The sequence below is a fragment of the Callorhinus ursinus genome, unplaced genomic scaffold, assembly GCF_003265705.2.
Source record: "Callorhinus ursinus isolate GAN/ISIS: 27379988/994484 unplaced genomic scaffold, GSC_fseal_2.0 scaffold37, whole genome shotgun sequence".
In the NCBI taxonomy this organism is placed as follows: Eukaryota; Metazoa; Chordata; class Mammalia; order Carnivora; family Otariidae; genus Callorhinus; species Callorhinus ursinus.
This window is the reverse complement of record NW_027397099.1, coordinates 14901382-14924821: the sequence shown is the minus strand read 5'-3', so window position 1 is coordinate 14924821 and position 23440 is coordinate 14901382. Positions and strand designations below refer to the sequence as shown.

At 53.7% G+C, this 23440-nt stretch overlaps 1 protein-coding gene across 4 annotated transcripts in view; it reads right to left on the bottom strand.

The window, feature by feature from the left end:
* Window positions 1–19073: 19073 nt before the first annotated feature.
* CCDC102A (coiled-coil domain containing 102A) overlaps window positions 19074–23440 on the bottom strand; it is a 26289-nt gene continuing 21922 nt past the window's right edge. For all 4 annotated transcript variants that reach the window (XM_025889205.2, XM_025889207.2, XM_073880238.1 and 1 more), the window contains exons 8-9: window positions 22240–22343; window positions 19074–20168 (exon numbers count right to left, since the gene is read on the bottom strand). In XM_025889205.2, the coding sequence (XP_025744990.1) occupies window positions 20039–20168; window positions 22240–22343 (234 nt within the window). In that variant the 3' untranslated portion in view covers window positions 19074–20038. The remainder of the gene's footprint in view (window positions 20169–22239; window positions 22344–23440) is intronic.

Genomic DNA, 23440 nt, shown 5'->3' with positions numbered 1-23440 from the left:
CACTCTCTGTCTCCTAGAACACTCTAGAACATCAGTGCCTTGTCTGTCTAGTTATATATAGCTCCATCCCAGGGCACAGACTGGTGCCTAGTGCAGAGTAGGTGCTCAGTAACTGGGGACTGAAAGCATATATTGTCTCCAGGACTTGTCCTCCTCATCCTCCCTCCCACCACCACTCAGATCCACCTGGCAGGACCCAGCTCAGCTTCCAGAGGCCTGTAAGTAGCGATGGGCTCCCACTTCCCTCGGTCCCAGGGCTTTCACAGGGCTGTCATGGCCAGCAAACTGTTGTTCCTGGAGAACCAGCCAGGCCCCAGACCCAGTTGAGTTAAAGCTGCCTCGGGGGAGAGGGTACCGCTGACACTGCATCCAGGCCTGGCCCCTCCTTGGTCAGAGTTGTAGAGTGCCCTGCCCAGGAAGGAAGATTGAAAAGTAGGCAGCACCCAAGCACACAGAGGCAAGCAACTGGGTGGGAAGGGGCCCAGCTCCTGACAACCCATCCTGGAAGGGGGGAAGAAATGGCCTGCGCTTGAGCCCCATCTCTCTGCAAGGGGCTGGAAAAGAATCTGCACTAAACAAGACCAGCCTCTAATCACTGCCATGAATCCTGCTGGGCCTCTCTCACTGCCCTTGACTTGCAGCCCCCTAAACCCCAAATGCTCCATCTAAGTATCCTGGCAACTGCCCTGCACCCACAACTTGGGACTGGCCTGCACAGAGGCCCTGCTCTGCCCACATCACCCAGGTGCTCAGCCTCTGTACATCCCTCTTTGCAGTGACAAAAAGCATTTAACTGGAAGCAGGCCCTTGGGGGCTCCCGGGGGGAAGGTGGGCAGTCCCCCAGGGCCAGGGGAGGAAGGTTCAAGGAAAGGAGGGGAGCTGGCCATGAGTTTAAGTTGTAGGATAACAACCATTTGCAGGTGGGGGTGGGCAGTGAGCAGCTGGGGTAGAGAAGTCTCTTGGAATTTGGGGGAGCTGAGAGCAGGCCATGGGGAGCAGGAAAGTGGGGAGGATGAGAGCTGCGATGGGCTGGGATATCCCCTTGGGGATGGCAGGCCCAGAACAGCGAGCACAGGGGCCTGGGCGTCTCCGACGGCTGGTGTGGGGCAGGGGTGAGGGCAGGCCCCGACCTGGGCTCCACTGGCGGGGAGAGCTGGGGTAGGTGGAGCTCGGGGAGGGTTTCAGGGGCCCGGGTGGTGGTGGGGGGCGGCCCGGGGGGGGGCGCTTTTACGGGCGGGTCCCCGAGGGCCCCTCCGCCGACGGGGTAGGTAGGTCCCATGGGCTTGGAGAGTTCCCGGGCTGGAGTCGCCCAGGGTCTCGCGGGCTCGGGCGCGGCCTAGGCCCCCTCCCCGCCTCGCGCCCCCCAAGTTACCTGGGCGCCAAGGCCCGGGCCCGGGGCGCTTGCTCGGCGGGCGGCGGGCCAGGCTCATGCCCGCGTCACGGCGCGGCCGGCGGGGGCAGCGGGGCGGTGGCGGCGCCGCTCCGGGTGTGGAGCGCGAGGGAGGCGCGGCCGCCGGGCTGGACTCCGGCAGAGACTCGACTGCGTTGCGCCAGCCGCCGGCGTCCCGCCCCGCCCCGCCCCGCCGCCCCGAGGCCCTGTCCCGCCCCGCCCCGCCCCGCCCCGCCCCACCGCCCCCGAGGCCCGCCCCCGCCGTATTCCTCCGAGCCGCGGGACACTGGCTTCAGCCCCGGCCCACACAGCTCGCCGGCGCCGCCCCTTCAGCTCGCCCTCTGTAACCTGCCCAGCCCCACCGCACCTCCCTGGGTCCCCAGTCCCAGCCTCCTATCGCCTCCCAGCCCCTGAAAGCTGAACCCTAGAACAGCTCCCAGCCCCCAAATCTCAACCCGCAATTCCTTCAGGAATTGCGCGCGTACAGACACACACACACACACACACACACAGACACACACACACACCCATTGCTCCCCTATCCCCAGTAGGACTCCCAGGTCCCTCCAAGCCCAACCTCCCCAAAATCTCCTCAGCGGTCCCCCCAACCCTCCACACACACACTCCGGTAGCGGCAACAGCACCTCTACGCCAGAGGTCCGCTCCCCTAGCAGTCGGCCAGTCTCTCCCTCCCCTGGCCTCCACTCTACCTCAAAACACCCAGTACTCCTATTCTCAGTCCCTCAGACTTTGGCCTTAAGTTCAAACCCCATTCCTCTCTGTCACCCCCCAGCACACGCACTTCACCTCCTGCCTGCCCCTCAGGCCTGTCGTGCGGGTGTCCTGTGGCTGACCTGCTGGAATCTCAAACCACAGGCCTCCTCAGCTGTGCCAGGCAGGGATGAGGACCTAGGGAACTTCCTGGGGAGGGAAGGTCTCACCCCTCTGTTTTCCATGTCTGCACCCCAGTACACCAGTGGTTCTCAAAGCGTGCTCTCCGGGCCAGAAGGATCATCACCAGCATCACTCTGAAACTTATTAGCTATGCAAACCCCCTGCCCCACCCCAGATGAAATCAATCTCTGGGAGTAGTGCCCAGAAATCTGTTTTTATCAAGCTCCTGGGTGATTCTGATGCACACTCTCTGCCACTTTAGACCAAATATACAAAACAAAACAAAAGGGCAACCCTCTCAGGTCCCCTCCCTCTTCGGAGTTTTGTACCATCACTTTGCTATCGCTCAATAAACCTTGCTTTGCTGCCTACCAAAAAACAAAAACAAAAAACAAACAAAAAACAACACAAAATCCAAAAACAAACAAACAAAAATGAAAACAAAAGGCGGCACCTGGACAACAGAAACCCTGAGAAAGGAAAATGCCTCCAGGTCGAAGCCTTGTCCAGGTGTCCTCAGAGAGATAGGCCTAAGGCATGGAGGAACCAAGAACTACCGCACTCACCCGTGGCGTCCATGCCCCTGCCTCAGCCTTGCCCAGGCTCGCCCAGGGATCTTCTTAGTGGTCTACTCCCCTTTCCCTGAACATTTCCCTGGATAGTCACTGTGGTGCCCAGGACCACCAAGGGTGCCCCCAGGACCCCCAGCAGCCTCCCACTCTGGGCCTGAGCTAACCAGCCCCACACGGCCAGGGGAGGAAGCAGCTGCACTGGTCCCCGCTGGCCAAGCTGGCCTGGGTCTCCACCTTCTGAACTCCCCATGCATCTCCCAAACTTGACTCCACCTGCTTTGCCTCAAACCCCAGCCTATAGAGTCCCCAGCACTTGATCCACTACAGCAAACTGTTTCTGACAGAAGCCTCTGGAGGACTTTTGGCCAACAACCACCACCACAAAAGTGTTCACAAAAATCTTCTTGGAGTGCCTGGGTGGCTCAGTCAGTTAGGTGTCCCACTACTGATTTCAGCTTGGGTCACAGTCTCAGGGGCTTGGGATTGAGCCCTGCATGTAGTTCTGATCTCAGCAGGCAGTCTGCTTCAGGTTCCCTGTCTCCCTCCCCTTTTGCCCCTCCCCCTGCTCGCTCATGTGTGTGCATGCTCTCTCTCTCTCTCTCTATATCTTCCTTCTCCATCTTCATCATTTTCACCCAATCTACTCTCTGTGTGAACTATTGTCACCTAAAGATTTTTTTTTATTTGACAGAGACACAGCGAGAGAGGGAACACAAGCAGAGGAAGCGGGAGAGGGAGAAGCAGGCTTCCCGCGGGGCAGGGAGCCTGATGCGGGGTTCGATCCCAGGACCCTGGGATCATGACCTGAGCCCAAGGCAGACGATTAACCAACTGAGCCACCCAGGTGCCCTAAAGGCTTTTTTTAATTAAACGTTTTGAGATAGTTGAAGTGTCACAGGAAATTGTAAGCTACAGTGCAGAGAGATCCATGGACCTTCACCCAGTTTCCTTCAATGGTGACAGCTGTGTTAGAGTACAATATCACAACCCAGGTACTGACACTGAAACAGTCAAGATAGGGAACATTTCCATCACCGCCGAGATCTGTCATGTCGCCCTTTATAGCCACAACCACTGCCCTCCCACTCTTACACTCTGACCCCTCCTTCACCCCGGGCAACCACCAATCTGTTTCCTATTTCTATACTTTGGTCATTTCCAGAATGTTATAAAATTAGAATCATAAGTATATGATCTTTGGGGAGTGGCTTTTTTTCACTCAGCATAATTCTTTGGAAATTCATCCAAGTTGCTGCATGTATCAATAGTTCATTCCTTCCACTGCCAAGTAGTATTCCATGATATGGATGTACCACAGTTTGTTTGTTCCTACATCCATTGATAAACGTTTGGGTTGTTTCCAGTCTGGGACTATTATGAATAAAGCTGCTATAAACGTTCATGTACAGGTTTTTGTGCAAACATAAGTCTTTATTGCTCTGGGATAAATGCCTAGGAGTGCAATTACTGGGTCATATGGTAACTGGGTTTACTTAAAAAAAAACAAACAAACAAAAACACCTGCCAAACTGTTTTCCAGAATGGCTATACCATTTTATGTTCCTACCAGCAATGTACGAATGATCCCATTTCTGCACATCCTTGCCAGCATTTATGGTTGTCACTACCTCTCTTTTTTTTCTTTTTTTAAATCCATCCTGATAAATGTGTCATGATATCTCATTACAGTTTAAATTTGCATTCCTAACGGTTGATGTTGTTGAACATCTTTTCATGTGCTAATTTGCCATCTGGGTGCCATCTTCAGTGTAATATTTCTTCATGTCTTTTGTTCATGTTCTAGTTTGATTATTTGCTTTTTCATTGTTCAGTTTTGAGAGTTCTTTATATATTCTAGATACTAGTCCTTTCTCGGATATGTGTTTTACAGATATTTTCTCCCAGTCTGTAGCTTGTCTTTTCATCCACTTAACAAGATCTTTCACAAAGCAAAAATTTAAAATTTCAATAAAGACCAAATTATCAACTTTCCCTTCGATGATTGTGCTTTTGATGCCAAGTCTAAGAACTCTTTGCCTAGCCCTTGATCCTAAAGATTCTTTCCTATGTTTTATTCTAAAAGTTCAATAGTTTTATGTTTTACATATAAGTCTGCGATCCATCTTGAGTTAAATTTTGTAGGAGGTACAAGACATAGGTTGATGTTGTTTTTCCCCTTTAGCCTGAGGATGTCCAATTGTTCCAGCATCATTGTGAGAGTCTGTACATAATCATGTCATCTTCACATAGAGTTTCTTTCTTGTCTGTATGTCTTTTACTTCCTTTTCTGACCTTTTTGCATTGGCTAGAATTTTCAACACTATATGGAGTAAGAGTAATGAGACCTGACATCCTTTCCTTCTTCTTAATCTTAGGAGAAAAGCATTCAATTTCTTGAGTGGATTGTCATATAAATATTGATTGGATATTTGGTGATGGTGTCGTTGAGTTCTTCTATATCCTTGCTGATTATCTAGTTGTTCCATCAATAGTTGAGAGAGGGCTAGTGATGTTTTCAACTATTATTGTGGATTTGTCTATTTCTCTTCAGTTCTATCAGTTTTTTTTTAAGGATTTTATTTATTTATTTATTTGAGAGAGAGTGAGCAAGAGAGAGAACACAAGCAGGGGGAGTGCTAGAGGCAGAGGGAGAAGCAGGCTCCCCGCTGAGCAGGGAGCCTAGTGTGGGGCTCAATCCCAGGACCCTGGGATCATGACCTGAGCTGAAGGCAGACGCTTAACCGACTGAGCCACCCAGGTACCCCAAGTTCTAGCAGTTTTTGTTTCACATATTTGGCAGATCTGTTGTTTGGTACATACTTTATTTAGAATTGTTATATCTTCTCAACAGATTGACCTTTTTAGTAGTGTATACTGTCCTTCTCTGTCTCTGTAATATTTTTGTCTTCTGAAGTCTACTTTAGCTGATATTAATATAATCACTCCTGCTTTCCTTTGATTCGTGTTTTCATGATACAACTTCTTTCATTCTTTATTTTTCAATCTGTCTATATTATTACATTTGAAGTGTGTCTCTTGGAGATGGCATATATTTGGTTGTGGTTTTTAATCCAGTCTGGCAAATATCTAATTTTTAACTGGTGTATTTAGACCATTTGCATTTAGTGTAATTCTTGATAGGCTAGAGCTTCAATCTGCTGTTTCATTTTCTGTTTTGTCTGTTCTTTTTTTGTTTTTGTGTTTTCTTTTTCATGCCTTCCCATGAGTTACTTGAACATTTCTTACAATTCCACTTCGGTTTACCTATTATGTTTTTGAGTCTATCTTTTTGTACAGCTTTCAGTGGTTGCTGCAGGTATTGCATTGTCTATAACCTGATGTCTACTGGTATGATCATTTTGCCAGTTTGAGTGAAATAGAGAAATCTTACCTCCCTTTAGGTCACTCTACCCTTCCCAGTTTATAATTTGTCTTTAAGTTTTTCTCTTTATATATTTTAGAACCACACCAGGTGGTGTAATAATTTTTGCTTTAACTGTCAAATATAGTTTAGAAAACTCAAGAAGAAAAAGAAAGATGATTGCATTTGCCCACATTTTTGCTTACCGTGTTTTCTCATCCCTCTTGGGAGATGTTCTCAGGCTCCTTCCTTTGTTGTTTTCTTTCTGTTTAGAGAATTCCCTTTAGTTATTTTTTTTTTTTAGGGTAGATATAAATTTTCTTAGTTTTCCTTCATCTGAAAATGTCTAGATTTTCCTTTATTCCTGAAGAACACTGCCAATGGGTATGGGATTCTGGGTTAACAGTTCTTTTCTTTTAGCACTTAAAAATTATTTTGCCCCTTTCTTCTGGCCTCCATGGTTTCTGATGAGAAATCTATTGTCCTTCCAATCGTTTTTCCCTTATATGTAAGGTCTTGTTTTCTTCTGGCTGCTTTCAAGATGTTTTCCTTCATCTTTAGCTTTCAGAAGTTTAATTTTGATGTATCTCAGAGTGGCTTTGTTTGGATTGTCCTCTTTGGCATTCATTCAGCTTCTTGAATCTGTAGGTTTATATCCTTTACCAAATTTGAGAAGTTTTCAGCCATTATCTTCAAGTACTTTTTCAGACCTGCCCTCTTTATCTTCTCATTCTGGGACTCTGATGAAACAAGTATTAAATCTTTTTTTTTTAAGATTTTATTTATTTATTTGAGAGAGAGAGAATGAGAGCACGAGAGGGAAGAGGGTCAGAGGGAGAAGCAGACTCCCTGCTGAGCAGGGAGCCCGATGCGGGACTCGATCCCGGGGCCCCAGGATCATGACCTTAGCTGAAGGCAGTCGCTTAACCAACTGAGCCACCCAGGCGCCCGAAACAAGTATTAAATCTTTTGTTACAATCCCACAAGTCCCTGAGGCTCTGTTCCTCTTTATTATTATTTTTTCAGTCTACTTTCTCTCTGTTGTTCAAACTGAACAATTTCTATTGTTCCATCTTCCAGTTCACTGGTTCTTTCCTGTCTCCTTTATCCTGCTGTTGAGCCCACCCACTGGGTTTTTTATTTCAGTGATTGCACTTTTCAGTTCTTAAATTTCCATTTAGTTTTCTTTACACCTTCTGTTTGTTTACTGAGACTTATTTTTTCATTTGTTTCATTGACCCTTTTTTCAAAATTATGGATGCTTTAAAACTTTGTCAGAGAATTCTAACATCTCTGTCATCTCAGTTTTGAAATTTCTTGGTTGTCTTTTTTTTAAGGTTATTTAGTTGAGAGAGAGAGAGAGAGAATGAGCAGGTGAAGGAGAAGAGGGAGAGGGGGAGGATCTCAAGGAGACCCCCCACTGAGTGCAGAGCCCGACACTGGGCTTGATCTCATGACCCTGGGGATCATGACCTGAGCCAAAACCGGGAGTCGGACGCTCAACCAACTGAGCCACCCAGGTGCCCCTTGGTTGTCTTTTTTTTATTCATTTGTGATCTTTCTGATTCTTGGTATTAGTGATATTTTCAAATCTGGACACTTTCATATTATGAGACTCTAGATCTTATTTAAGCTTTCTGTTTTAGCTGGTATTTTCTGATTCTGCTCCAGCAGGGGATGGGGGGGTGGGGGCCAGCCAGTACCTGGTTACAACCAAGTGGAGATAGAAGTCTAGATTCACTACTTGGCCTCTGTTGACAAGTGGGAGGGCAGCTCTCCTCATTCTTGTTGGGTAGGGTTGTTCTTGACTGACACCACAGGGGAGGTGGCCTCACTGCTACAGGGCAGTGGTAAAAGTCCTGAGTTTCCACTAGACTTCCTCTGATACCACCCCAGAGAAGAGGGAGAGAGGTGCCTCATTATTGTCAGTTCCCCATCTGGTCTCCACTGACATGGCAGCAGGGAGCCTCATTGTTGACTGGGGACGCCTGCTGAGGGTGGAAGTCTGGGCTCCCCATTGAACATTTGCTGGTGTGGGTGAGGGCGGGGCCACATTTTTTTCTGTGGTTTTGGCTGGCATAGATGGTTATCATCTAAAAGTTTTCTGTCTTGCCAAGATGCCCCTTTCCAGGCTAGACAGAGCAGGCTTTTGTCGGAATTTTCTTTTAGTCTGTGCCTATTGGCAATTCCCGGTGGCTGACTGCTCCAGCGTCAAGAGGGCAATGTATGAGGCAGAGCGAAAATCCAGGGAACTCACCACATGTTCTTGCTTGGGTCCCACCCTTCCTAGCCTGTCTGCCTTCCCCGTGCTGTTGTTCAGAGTCTTCTTGTATTTGTTTTACATATAAGTTCCAGGGTTTTTAATTGCACTTAGTGGGAGGAATAGAGAAAATGGGACTACTTTATCTTTCCAGAAGCAAAAGTGCCAACTCACTTAAGAAAAAAAACCAAACAAACCAGGACGCCTGGGTGGCTCAGTCGGTTAGGCGTCCAGCTCTTGGTTTCAGCTCGGGCCATGATCTCAGGATTGTGAGATCGAGCCCCACGTCCGGCTCCACGCTCAGCGTGGAGTCTTCTTGCCCCTCTCCTACTCCTCCCACTGCATGCGTGCTCGTGCTCTTGCTCTTTTTCTCTCAAATAAGTAAATAATAAAAAGTCCTAAAGAAAGAAAAAACCTGCTTAAGTACAAAATCTGTTAGTTGGAGTTAAGGGATGTGATCACTCCCTACCCTCCCTCGGATGGAGCTCTTTGGGGGGTGGAGGTGTGGGCGCAGTGCTCTGGGAGGGCTCCTCCATGGGATTCTCGTCACCGCCGGGGGGGCTAAGGACAACCCGGGCCTCAGGGCCTGCCTGCCCCAGGCGTCCAGCCAGGAGAGCGCAGGAAGGAGGGAGCATTCACAGGCACTTGAAAATCCTGATGACAGAGACAATGGGGAAGCCTCTGGGGGTCCATCCCAGCTCTGCTGCAAGACCCTTCACCATCTGGACCCTCAATTTCCTCCTCCAGAAACGGCAACAATGAAGGTGACATGAAATACTATTTGTGGAAGGATCTGCCCCGTGCCTTGTCCACAGAATGGAAGGGGGGCTTTATCACACGTTACTATTTTTAAATCATTTATAGTACACTCTGACCTTAGCCCCTCAGGCCTGAGACTTTCTCCCGGGAACTGCAAAGCCCTTCTACCGAATTGACCCTTTCGATCCCTCACCCCTGCTCCCGTGTTGGTACATCACTTGAGAGTTTATGAAGTATTTTCATCCACACTACAACAGGATGGCCCCAGCCACTCCAGCCCCTTGGCCATTTTTTGCCTGATTCAAGCATCTCCTGTACTATTATTGGCTCAATACTTTTTCTTTAAATCGCCTCAGATTTTTCTATTTGCCTTGCGAACAATCTATATAAATAAAATGCCTAAAAAATAAAACAAATGCATTAAATACATGCTGGCTGCCATTGCCTGCCTGACGAGCTCTTATTTAAAAAGTTGCTGAGCGAGTAGGTACTAAACCCACACTACCGCTTGTCTGAGACTTTCCTCGGCAACTGGCAGAGGGTGAAAAGAAAAATGAACAGGCAATTGCTTTCTTGTTGTGCGACCCAGGTTGGTTCAGGCTGTTCTGTGGAGTGTGACCCACATCATCCTATTGACCTTGCTGGTGTGAGTCCACACTTGGGGAAACACCGTACCAGCCTATTAAACCTCACAGGAGCAATCCAGAATATACTGCAATCCCCAATTCATGGGTAGAAAAACTGAGGCCCAGTAAATAGAAGAATCTGTTCAGGATGACGCAGTCATGTCAGAACCTGAACTGGAGACCGTGCGCTGTTTCTTGGGACCTTGACATTCCCTAGAAGGGCAGGAATCCTTGTCCATGTCGGTCCCCTAGGAGGCCACCTGCAAGTTCCTCACCCGCCCTCCCCATGGCAGGCATCCCTGAGCCTGTTCTTGGGAAAAGGGCAGGCTCGACAGAGCCAGTGTCAGAGGAGGTGAAATCTGGAGGCTCGAGGAGTCCCCAGAACCCTGGGCAAACCGGCCGCAGTCCTCAGACTGATGACTTCTTTTCAAATGGTGTTGGTGGGACACTGGTGTTTGTGGGAGCCCCAGGGCCTCTGCCCTCCAGGGGCACGGAGACCAGGGTCAGTCCACCACTTCAGACGAGGCCCCAGACGGTCTCCCTCCCCCAGCTCCACAGTGACACAAACCAGCCTCCCCAGGAACCTTCACATCAAAGGGGACTGACCAGGAGGAGGTTGGAGAGGAAGGAGATGGGGCCCCCTTGCTCCCTCTGCTTCCTCTAAAGGAGGCTGGGCTGGGGGCAATTTCCGATGGGTGCAGAGAACAGCTCTCCGGAAGGAGGCCACGTTCCAGACCCGCCTCCCAGCCCACGGCTCTGTGGGCACTTCTCCTGGGTCCTCTGGGCTGCCTTCCCTGAGCAGTCGTGTGATATGCTAATAGCAGGTCTGACAGACTGGTCCCTGGTCGGGCGTGCCAGCCAGCCGTGGAGGGAGGCTGAGTGCTTGGGCCAGCCTTCCCTCCCTGGTTCATTGACTCATTCAACAAACATGTGAGCACCTACTCTGTGCCAGGCATGCGGCACGACGAGAACAAGCCGGCCCTTGAGGAGTTCATGGTCTAGTGAAAGTGACAGGCATTGATCTCAGAACTCAGTTGTAGCTGTGACTGTGGGAAGGGCAGAGAGGGTGAGGGAGGGGTTATCTGGGGCTAGAAGAGATACGGGGAGAGCTGACCTGTCTGGGAAGGTGTCCCGAGGAAGTGATGAAAGCAAGAGTGAGTTAACCAGGTGAAGAGGGAAGGAGGGTGGAGTGTTCTGGGTTGGGGGAAACTCACGTGCAAAGGCCCTGTGGCAGAAGAGAGTCTGTTCTGTATATGACTGTGGGAGGAGACTGGAGTGGCTGCAATGCAGAGGAAAGAGGGGAAGTATGGTGCTCCATGAGGGTGGCCACACAGAGAGCCTTGAAGGCCGGTTCAAGGGTTTGGTGTTCATCTTAATAGAAATGGGGAATTTGTCAAGGTTTTTTAAATAGGGAAGGAGACAGGATCCAACTCGCATTTTGAAAAAGTCCTTCGGGCTGCCCTAAGAGACTGGATGGAGGGGCCTGAATGGAACTGGGGCGGGGGGGGGGGGGCAAGACAGGAAGCCAAGGAAAGTCTTGCAGGAGAGAGGTGGTGGGGCTTGGGTAGTGAGAGGGGCGGCGGCAGGGGACAGATTGGACAGATCCTCGGGAAGTCAAGTGTCTCTGACCCCTTGGTGACTAGCCACCAGGAGCTGAGAGAGTCAGGGAGAAGAAAGAGGAAAAACTCAGAGCCTAACACCATGGTATTGATTCTCCCACATGTAGAGTAAGAAAGCTAAGCCCACGTTGTGCACTCCACTCAAATCTCCTTTTGCACCCACACCTTTTTTTTTTAAAAGATTTTATTTATTTATGTGAGAGAGAGAATGAGATATATATAGAGAGAGCATAAGGGTGAGAGAGAGAAGCAGACTCCCTGCCGAGCAGGGAGCCCGATGCGAGACTCGATCCTGGGACCCCAGGATCATGACCCGAGCCGAAGGCAGTCGCTTAACCAACTGAGCCACCCAGGCGCCCCAACACCCACACCTTCTTTAACAAGGCCGATTTGGCTGACTGTCTGGCCTCCCCCAGGAGAAAGGTAACCTCATTTATTTGACTGGCCCCCGACTGCTGGCCATTTAGCTCTCTCTGCCTTTGGTTTTATAAACAATGTCACAAGGAGCCTGGTGTGGCTAAACGTTTGCAGCCACGCTTTTATGCTCTGCGTGCTTCCAAGCTTCTGAAAGTGACCCTTCTGTTTTGGCTACATTGTGCCAGGTTGCTCTGGGGTGGGGGGAGCTCTACCCCCTGCCACCTGAGGACATGCACGTCTCCAGGGCCCATGAGGCCAAAGCAGTTGTTGCCGCTGCCTGAAGAAAACCCATATAGACCAAAGGCTAGTATGAATTCCGCAGGTGGCTTAAACAGACTTGTGCCTCACCTGCTCTGAGGCATCCAGAGTGCTACTTGCCAGGAGTCGTACTTACATGGGGTAAACACATGGATCTGAGGACCCCCTTGTCTTCCTCTGAGCCCCCACCCCAAGTCTGAGAGGGAGAGATGCCTGGAGAAGACATTCCCCACTAACGTGCTCATTCTCTGGGGGGCCCTCACAGAGAAGTGATGAGAGCCGGGGGGGCTCCTGAGCTGAGGGGGACGCGGGGAAGGTGGGGAAAAGATATGGGGATGAGCTTCGTCCTCCGGGGAAGCTGGTGATGGCTAAAGCCGGGGGTGCTCTGCCCTGGGGACCCACCCTCTGGCCATTGCCTGAAGCAGGTCCATCCCTTGGAGCAAAACTGGCTATGTGATCGGTGGGGCCTACTGCAAAATGAAACTGTGGGACTCCCTTTAGAATTCTTCATTTCAAGACGGCAACAACAGAGCATTAAACCAAGCAAGAGGTCCTTCCGAGGACTGGGCCCGGTGTGACTGCACAGGCCACAGGCCCTGCTTGGCCTCTCCCTTCTAGAAAAGAGGTGTCAGGAGCATGGAGCAGCAGAGAGGAGGTGAGGGAGGCCAGCTCATGGGCGCATCAGTTAAGAAAGAACCAGGGGCCAGCCCAGCCCAGCCCCATTATCACTGTAGTGGGGACCCTCAGGGGCCACCTGTCAGGCTGACCGCGTGGATGGATGGGGTGGGCAGGGGAGAAGTAGATGTGGCCAGAGACCTGGCAGACCCAGAACACCTCCAACGCCACAAGTCTGGCAGCAGAGCACAGGGGCTGATTCAGAGCCAGAGTCAGAGGAAGCAAAAAGAAGGTGGCCAAGGTCACTCTGGCGGGGAGGGGGCGTAGATCTGAGGGCTGCCTGCAGAGCCAGGAGAGGAATGCTGAAGGGAACACCGGTGTGAGCAACAGTGGCCCTTCCTGGCTCTGTGCTTGGCCCTCAAAGCCTGCCAGTGTCAACCCCTCTGGGGAGAAATGACCGCACCTAGAGGTCCTGACGCCTACCCGCCTGCTCTTTGTTGTCTACCTGTAGCCCCACGCTGCAAGGGACAGATGGGGAGCAGAGGTCTGGAGTGGTGGGGGACTGGCCACCAGTGGCAAAGGAGGGATCGCAGGGGTCCTCATTCCCACAGTGGGATCTGCCTCACAGCGGATGCCTTACACCCTTGTGGGGCCCCCACCTGCTCCTCCTCCCTTCACACAGGCCCGCGGGGGGCTGGGGGCAGCGGCAGGTGCGCGTGGATGTTCAGGGAGGGCAGGGGCTCCCCCTCTTCCCAGTATCCAGATCCAGGGCCAGTCCCATGGCCAACTCACCTGTCCTGGGCTACCCCTAGATGTTGTCCCTGGCGCCTTGGTTACTGTTTTGAGATGAGCCATGCGGTAGCCTTTCCACTCTCTCTGGGTTTGATCGTCCATAAAAAAATTAATGGTCCCTGCGAATAAAGAAGCATAACAACAGAGGAAGCCTTTTTAGACAATCAATTAAAAGCCTAGGAGAGGGATTATCTCATTGAAATATCAATTTTTAATAGCACTGCATCTTTGAGTTTCCTCTCAAAAAACTTTGCACACTCCATTTGCCTGCCCTGCTTTATAACTTCATCTCTTGCTGCCTTTGACCGACCTGAGCCTCTGGGACTGGCCTTGGGGCACAAAGAGCAGGTGCCTGAGAGGGAGCACGGAGGGGCCCTCATTCACTTGCTCATCCGTTCACTCATTCATTCATCCATTCACTGAACACTCAGTGAGCTCCTGCTAGGTGGGAGGTGTAGGTGCTGGCTACAAAGGTGACTAAAAAGGACCGCAAATTCTAGCCCTCAGCATTCACGGGCTGGAAGGGAGTGGGAAGTCAGCACCAGCCAGGTGAATAATTCGGCAATTGCAAAAGGAGAAGCCATCCGGAAAAATCAACGTCAAGGGACTGAGATGGAGGTTCATGGGCACAGGAGGGGGAATTTCCTCGTGGCTAGAGGAGCCAGGGAAGGATGTGGAGGGAAAGAAGTTTCAGGGTAGGAGCAGCAGCATACCTGGAGCCCCGAGGCGGGAACAGACATGGGGTACTGAAGGAGTAAAAAGGAAGCCAGCAGACTGGGACACAGTAAAAGAGGGGGACACGGTGGGAGATGAAAAGAGATGCCATCCAGTCCTCCCAGGGCCCCGGAAGCTGGGAGGGGCACGTGGTACATGCAGAGTGCCCCAGGAGTTGCTGGTACGGAGGTTCCAGCACCAGCTCTGGACAACAGTGGCCCTGGTTCAAATCCTGCTTCTCAGCGGCTGGGACACCTGGGGAAGCCGCTGGGGGGTCTCAGCCTCATCTCACCCACTAAGGTGGGAGAATAATTGTGACACCTCACCAGGCTGTTATGAGCATCAAAAGAAGTCAGAGGCAGCCTGCCTGGTGTGGCAAATTATTTCTCTCTGACCCCACCCTCCTCTGCTTGGCAGCTTCCTCACTTCAGCCCTTGGGGGCACTGGGGGATCAGATAAACTTTATCTCATAAGGGATTCCCACCAACCACACCCCAGGGGACTTCATTACACACAGAATTCCAGTTTGCCAGCCACTGGGGTGGGGTTGGTGGGGAAGGAGCTGGTGGTCCAGGAACGGACAAAGGTGCCTTTGCTTTCCCAGTGCTACCCCCCCTGAACCTCATTCCATCCTGGAATCAAGAGACTGGGCGACTGACTAGGGCTGAGTGGGCGGTGCATGCAGCTGGAGGCAGATCCCAGACAGAGATCCCAAGATCCCCACGCCTTAGGGACAAGTGCACGGTGCTTGCACACAGACATGATGGGGCCCTTGGACAAAAACGAACTGTACTGCTGGGAGCTTGGCAAACAGGTTTTCTAATCCCCACAGCACCCCATGGTACATGTGTAGAAACGGAGGCAGGCTCAGAAAGGCAGGTTGGGGTACGGGGTACAGGTGCCTAGCAGGGGTAGAAGAGGGCCACTCGCTGTCTTGAGTTATTATAGTGGAGATCAAAGGAATGAAAGATCACAACACTATTAAAAGGGCTTGTGGCATCCCAGGTCACAGTCGCTGGGGGACCTTGCATAGGCTGCTTTGCTCTCTGGACCTCAGTTTACTCAGCCAGGTAATGAGGTTCCCAACTCTGAGCTGCCTAAGTTAGAGGCTAAAGTGGGGTGTGGGAGGAGAGAGGGCCTTGCAGAGTATCTGAAGGGGAGAGGGCTTGATGTCCCCTGTTCTCTGCATCATCAGCCTCCCCCCCCCACACCCCCCCCCCCCCCCCCACCCCCCGTCTGCTCTGAAGCGGCTCAGCCCTGACCCCAGACGTGCCCTGCGGGCTGTAGCTGAGGACAGCAGCCTGTGCACGTGCCCAGGTTCAGACCCGTCCTGTCATCCACTGGCTGGTCTCTTCCCTCTCTGGGCCTCGCTTTCCCCATCATGCCATTGCCCAACTCCCAGGTTGTAAAGACAAAAATTAAATGACTCCCTGGAGGAGTGTCAGCTCTGAATGATCCCCTCCCTCCTCTCTTAGGGAGATCCAAATTCCCAGACGCAGGACCCCTGCCCTCAGAGCTGGGGGGCCAGGGCTGAGCTCGCCGCAGAGCTGTCACCCAGCCGACCCGGCCACTGGTGGAGGGGCAGAGACAGTGCTGGTGAAACCAGTGGGGTTGGGAGAAAGGCCATAGCAAGGGGCCTGTCTGGACCTGAGACCAAGGAGACTTGGGGAACATGCTTAAGGGCATGTAGAGAGCACCCCCAGGGCCCGGATGTGGAGTGAGACTCTATTTGTCCAGCAACGGGGAGCCATGGCTAGTTCTTGAGTGGGAGAAGGGAAGGCTAGGATGCGCTTCTCTGACTTTGGGAAGCCTGGGAAGTGGGAAAACCACGGAGGAAGGCTTCCTGTTTACACCTCTTTAGGCTACCTCCTGCGGAAGGGCAGGGGGCGGAGGGCGAGTCTGACCACTATGGAGACAACCCTCAATGCAGCTGGGTCTGTGGAGCTGGAGGAGAGCTGGGAGGCTTTCCAGGGAGCCCCGCTCCATGGGGAGGAGTCCACCTGGGGCCCGGGAGGAAGCTGGCATCTTGCAACCCTGCAATTAGTAGGCAGAGGAGCTGGGTGGTGGTTGGGTGGGGGGCTGAGAGCTGCAGCTGGTTCATGGGCACCGCCTCTGCCTCCAATATCCCCCTCACTGCCCCAGAAGGGTGCTGGGGTGGCTGGCAGGCCCCAGGCAGACAGGGCATTGGGTCCTTGGGAGGGAATGCAGAGCAGAGGAAAAGCTAAAAAAATAACACTAACACTAAAGTCATATTATTGGGTGTGGGTTTGGACAACCCAGTTGCTATTGTGCTCATTTTACAGATTGGGGAATGAAAGCCCAGAGAGGGACAGGGGCTGGCCAAGAGACACAGCTGCACCCCGCCCCCCCAATCCGAAAGAGCTGGGGCTAGATGCCACGTTGATCTGGAGGGCTGGGGTGTAGGGTCACTTCTGGGCCCAAACTTCCATGCAGGTAACCCTAGAGACTGCCCCCCACCCCCGAGAGTCAGGTTGGCAACATGACCTCTGCCGGAGAGCAAGGGGAAGCCAACCCCAAGGCCCCCAGCCCATCCCTGCAGGGGGAGGAGGGGCCGGGTGGGGCAGTCTGGCCCAGCCGGTTCTCTAGCCTGCCCGGGCACTCCAGGCCCTGCCCCTGCGCTGCTGGGGCTTTTGATACTGGACCATCTGCCCTGGGAGACTTCTTATCTGAGCAGTACACAGACCCATCCAGGACCGGTCCTGCAGGCACTGCGGTGGGGCTGGAGTTGGGGGGGACCGCGTGGTTCTGGCTTCAGCCTTCTAGCATACCATCCATCTTCCTTCCCTTCCTCCCCTCCCCTCTTTCAAAGATGCCCACTAAGCCCAGGTTATCTTGCCGGTTGCTGGCAGGATTCTCTGGCCTCCAGGAGCATCTGGTGGGATGGGAGAAGCAGACAAGTACACAGCCCGCTACCACTCTTAGAATGAACCAAGTAGGCTCAGCTTGGAAGGGCTGGTGGGACTTTGATGGGGCAGGGGCGATTCTGGTGGCCGCGCGGGGAGCTCAACAGGACTGGAACTACAGGGTCTGGGGCCAAGTGGAGGGTGGTGGGGCTGCAGCGGAGGGCAGGGGCTGTACCATGTGGGGCCTTGCCTTGGAGGGGTGGGGTGTGGGAGCCATGATCAGGAGCTCGGGCTCTGGCCTCCGATCCATCTGACCTGGAACGCCAGCATCCTCACCGATGAGCTGTGTGGCCTTGGGCTAGTTACTTGCTCCCTCTGAGGCTCTGCATCCTTGATCAAAAGAGGGAAAATGGGGGTAGTGCCTGCCTCAAAGGGTGTGAGGCACATGGCGTGGCTCCATAGGTGTTAACTGTTCTTGGCAGTCGCCCCTGCGTGCACGAGCTCTGAGCCCACGGCTGACCCGTGGGCCCGGCCCCCTAGAGCTCACACTGACTTCGGGCCAGTGGAAGAAGGCTCACGTGGCCTCTGGGGGCCCATATAAAATGAGGCACATGCAGAATAAGGCTGTAGGGAGTGGTGGGGACTGTGGCCCCCCAAGGTGCCTGTGCCCCATTCCGGGCAGCACCCGCCTCCCTGCCCGGGGGCCACGACCCCACGGGAGTGTGAACCCAGCATGCGCTGACGTGCTGATTGCTCACGAGAAGGAAACCTGCATTTTTCTGAGAAACTCCCCATTACTAAACTAGCATGCATATAATATCGTTTTTAAAGCATCTCGGGAGAAAAAGCTGATGCTTCTGTTGGCAGAGGCTGCCCCCGTGAACAAAGGGATGCAAGAGAGGCAGCACATTCCAGGCCTGGAGACTCTTCCAGCCCTGTGGTCTGTGGCTGTGTCTCCCCTCCCGAAACTTTGGTTCTCCTCTGGACAGTGAAGTGGGAGTCCAGACCCTCTCCTTGCTGACATTCTCCGGAGCGGCCCCGCCCACACACAGGGGCGGGAACGGGGCTCCTGCTCAACATTCTGGCCGGAGGTGCCAGACAGTCTGGGGGGGGGGAGCCTGCTGCGCCGGCGGATCTGCTCTGTGTCTGGGAATGGCAGGTCCGCCTGGGGCCTGGGGAGGCGGCCCTCGGGTCTATCGGCGGTGAGGGCCTGGCTGGGGGGGGGGGGTCAAAGGGCAGCATTTCAGCCTCTTCTGGGGCCAGCTTCCTGTTTGGGAGAGAAAACAGAAAGACCCCCCCCCCCCCCCCCCCCCCCCCCCCCCCCACGGGCCCTGGCTTGTGGGGAAAGACCCATGGCAGTTGGCTCCCCATGGCTGGGGGTGGCCCACTTCCTCCTTTCCCCTCAGAGCCCAGAGGGAACCTGGGGCCTCTCTGCCATGAGAGCAAACCCCACCTCACCAGTTTCATCCCTAGTTCAGGCGTGGCAACAGCTGAACCGTTCTGTGCCCGGATGTACCACCCGCTGGGCTCCGGCACCCTCTGCATCCCAGCACTGTGTCCTTAGGGGCCCCTCAGACAGCCACAAGAGAGAAAGCCATTGAGTGAGCTCCCCTCCACAGGCACAGAGCCTCAGCGGCTCCTTGCACACCTCTTGAGCACAGGGAGCTCACCTCTTCTGCCGCTTAAAACCATGCTGACAGAGCCTCTTTCTGCAGAAAGCAGGCCTGCTGCCAAGAATTCATCTAGAGCATCTCATTAAGGGCAGATGTCTCAATGCCACCTCGACCTGCAGATGCGAAAATGTATGCTATTGTGTTCTGAATAACAGTTTCCACCGAATTTAATATAAATCTGCTGGTTATAGAGGGTTTAGAAATTAAGCATCAAAAATAAAATTAAAATTACCTGCAATTTCATTACCTAGAGCAGCGCTGAGGGAAAGATAAAAGGATTTATTATTTATTGTGTTTATGCCTACCTCTGGTTGCCTGAACTTCATCCCTTGTGACAGAGCCCATCTGGCAAATACCTCCTCTCCAAGGCATACCTTCAAGCATTTCAATAATAACTAACCTTTACTGAGTTCCAGACGAACTCAGCTTATTCTCATGATAGCTGTAGGAGACGCCTCAATTTATAGATGGAGAAACTGAGGCTCAGAGAGGTCAAGTCACTTCCTCATGGTTGCACAGCCAGTAAGGGGCAGTGGCAGAGATTTGAATTCATCCGGTGCAGAACTGCAGCCTCCTCTCCTCCAGATTAGACACACACCATACCTTTTCCTTCCCCTCACAGGAGCCGGGTTCCAGACCACTGAGCAGCTCAGGTGTTCATCCATTCATTCTTTCTCACATTCGTTCATTTAGCAAGTCACTTGACATTCCGGAGCTCAGGTTGGGTGCCAGACGCAGGCTGATGCTGTCCCCTACACCACCGGCCCATATCTGCCACACTCTCAAGGACTCTGCCCCGAGAACCCAAACTCCATTTATTATAAAAGACTGGGTTTATCACATTGTACTGTAAACAGCTCCACCTGACCCCCAAGGTTCAGAGAGGCAGCCTGGGTCGAGGCCCCCACAGCCCCCTTTGACATCCCCCTCGCCCCTGCACGAAGGTCCTGGGTGGATGGGGGTGCTGAGACCGGGCCTTGGAGTGGTCCCATGTTTATAAGACCAACTGGGTCCAAGGATCCCGCGCACATATATAAAATATACACATATAATGTATACATAGGCCATGGCTTCCCCTCCGCAGGGTGTTGCTGGGGTGGGGCCACCGGCGCCCACCCTGGGAGAGGCAGGGAGCACGGGCAGCTTCATCGGTCTGAGCGGCCGGTCAGCCCGGGCACCCAGGGGCCTGCGGCCACAGGCCAGTCCTGTCTGGCCCTGGGAGCTCTAGGCCACCTGGATCTGCAGGTCCTCATCTTCATCCAGGTCGCTGGCTCCGTCCCCGGCCTCCTCGGCGCCGAAGCGAGCGCTTCGGATCTTCCCAAAGAGGGGGGCGTTCTGCTGCTGCCTGCGGAGCCTGTGGGGCCGGGTGACAGGAGGGTCAGGGGCAGTCAGTCGATCACCGGTGCTGCAAGCAGCTCAGCCATTCCCTAGCATGTCCCTGCTGCCAGGCACCAGCTGGGGCCTTTCCCCTCTAGTACCTCATGTCACAGCATCCTCCCAGAGGCTGCTGAGATGTAGGAGGTGTTACTGTCACCCTCGTTTGACAGACAAGGAAACTGAGGCACAGAGCAGTCAAGTAATTTGTCCATCCCCCCAGACAGCAGGGAGTGAGGCTGGGCTCTGCTGTGGGCTAGGGCCGGAGAGGTGAAGCAGCCACTTAAGGTCACCCTGCTAGGATTCGAACCCACGCCAAGCTCCAAAGACCACAGAGAGAGAGTTTGGGGGTGGGGGGCCTGAGGTCCCCTATCCCCCCACCATGGAAGTGAGAAAGGGCTCCGCCCTAGTTCTTTCCCACACTGAAATTCCTAAAGCCCAAATTTATGAGGACTGCTGGAGGAAATGCCCATCCCCCAGCAGAGTGGCCGCCTTGGCTCCATCTTACTGGAAGGCATGAATTATTTACACAGCAGGGAGGGGGCCAGGCGGGGGCCTCCATTACTGGGCCGTGATTTAGTGAGCTGTCCCCGGAACATTAAAGCAGAAAAAGTTGGAAAATAAAACGAGGCGGCGGTCCTGGGCAGCCCTGGCCTCCCCGCTGTTGGAAGGACTCGGGAGGTACAGCCTGACTGCCCATTTTGGAATGAATGTGGCTGAAGGACCTGGCCAACTTTGCGGTAGAGCCCGAGGCTCGGCGGCCTCTGAGGGCTGTCCCCTCGGGGTGTGTGTGTGTGTGTGTGTGTGTGTGTGTGTGTGTGTGTGTGGAGTGGGCAGCGCTGGTCAGACACAGAGTGTGACCTGGACTCACACCCGGGCCCCCATGCAGCATTTTATGGGCATCATCCCAGGCATATGGGGAAACTGAGGCCAGGTTGGCCATGTCACACAGCTGTTAGGCCTGGCTCCCCGGCCCATATTCCCAGCACAGAAACTCAGCACACGGCAGTGCACAGTATATGCTCCAGAAATCGGGGCGCTGGTGGCCAGGGGGGGCGATCCAGCCGGACCACCCGCCAGATGTGTGGCTGTGGAGACCCTTACTCTGTTAGGCCTTACTTTCCTTGTCTGCCAGCTTCCCAGAGAAAAATAGCTTCCACTTCCCTTCTCTCATGGGAGAGGGATTCTTGGGGGGACCCAAATGTAAGTCCCCCCCTCCACAGCCCCCAGCTGCTCCCCAGGGGGTAAGTAGCAACAGCACTTACGACGTGCCCCGGGGCTTTTACAAACTCACTGAATTCTCACAATAAGCAAGAGGCAAGACCTGTAACATCTCCATTTTACAGATGAGGAAATGGACACAGAGAGGTCAAGCGAGTGGCCCCAGACCACACGGACCACCCCCACAGCTCGTCAGCGCAGATTCCCACCCCCCGGGGGAGTCTGGCTGCAGAGCCTGCATCGCTCTATTCTCTGACACCAGAGGGTACGAGTGAGGGCCTGGCACGGGCCTGACACAGGAAGTCAGCGCAGTGGTCCTGACGCCCCTGGCTGGTGGGGTGCGTGTGGAGTAAGGAGGGCCTTGGACTTGGCTCACTGGGCCTACCATCAGGGCTGGGGCTCCCCCGTGCATCCCTGCCTTCCCATCGCTCAGATCCCAGCTGGCCCAGGGACCCCGGGGGCTGCTTATTCTTCCTGTCCATGACTCCCCGGAGCCTTTGGCCCTGCCCACTGCCCCACCCTGGACCTGCCCTCTCTGGCCCCCCTTCCTTCCCTCTCACCACCCTCCCACCGGCCAGCCAGTCACACACAGATGATTCCAGGGCTCCCAGCTGGTCTCACTTCCTGCACTCCCCTTCCCTGGTTTCCTGGCCCTGACCCTTCCTGCCTGGACGGGACAGGATTCTGGCCCCAGGGGCCCCAGATCTCTTCCTTCGATGCCTTCCCCACTAGCCTGGGCTGGGGCTCCAACCTTGCCTGGGAGGAAGTCTCTCCCTGCCCTGCTTCTGTGTCCGGCCAGGGAGTCCTCCCGACCAGGGCAGCACACCCACCTGGACTGCAGATGCTCCAGCTGCACTTGTAGGTTCTCGCTCTGTTCCGTCTGCTCGTCCAGCGACCGCTGCAGCTTCCGTGCCTGGTTGTGGGCCTCATCCAGCTGGCGGGGGAACAGGGCAAGAGCGTGAAGGTCACCTTGGGTCAGCCTGGCCGTCTACCCAGGACCAGCCCCTCCCGCCATCCCTCTGCCTTTCCCAAGAACAGTCCTTGTCTGTTCTTTGAGGCCCAGACCAAGGCCCACCTCTTCCAAAGAAGCATGCCTTTGCCCCTCACCATTCCTGCTGCCCCTGCCTTCCAAATCCACATCTTCCGACACCCCAAGCCACTGATCCAGCCATCAACCTGCCTACCCATCTCTCCCTATGGTTCTGTTCACCTGACCATTCATCTGTGGAATGATGTCTGCCCATGGAGATATCTACCTACCTACTTACCACCGCTTATTCTACTCAGCTACCCATTCACCCCATCTATCTGCTTCCACTCTTCCAGACACACCTATCATCCCATCTGTCCATCCTTCTGTCCTTCTCTCTGTCCATTCATCCTTCTACCCGCTGATCCAATTTAGTTTTCTAGCCATCTTTCCACTGTCCACACAGTCCTCTATTTTCCTGTGCATCTGTATAGTCATCTGTCATTCATCCACCCACCCACCCATCCAGTCATCTACCCATCCACCTACCCATTCACCCATCCACCCAACCATCTACCCACCCATCTATCCATCCATCCACCCATCCAGTCACCCACCCATCCACCTACCTATCCACCCATCCATCCACCAATCTATCCACCCACCCATGCATCCACCCACCTATCCAGTCACCCACCCATCCACCCACCTATCCAGTCACCCACCCATCCACCCACCTATCCAGTCATCCATCCATCCACCCATCCAGGCACCCACCCATCCACCTAACTAGTCACCTACCCATCCACCCACCTATCCACCCATTCATCCACCCAGCCATCTAACCATCCCCCCACCTATCCAGTCACCCACCCATCCCCCCCACCTATCCAGTCACCCACCCATCCACCCACCTATCCAGTCACCCACCCATCCACCCACCTATCCAGTCATCCATCCATCCACCCATCCAGGCACCCACCCATCCATTCACCCACCCATCCACTCGCCTATCAATCAACCCCCACATACATCTACCCACCTATTCGGTCACTCACCCA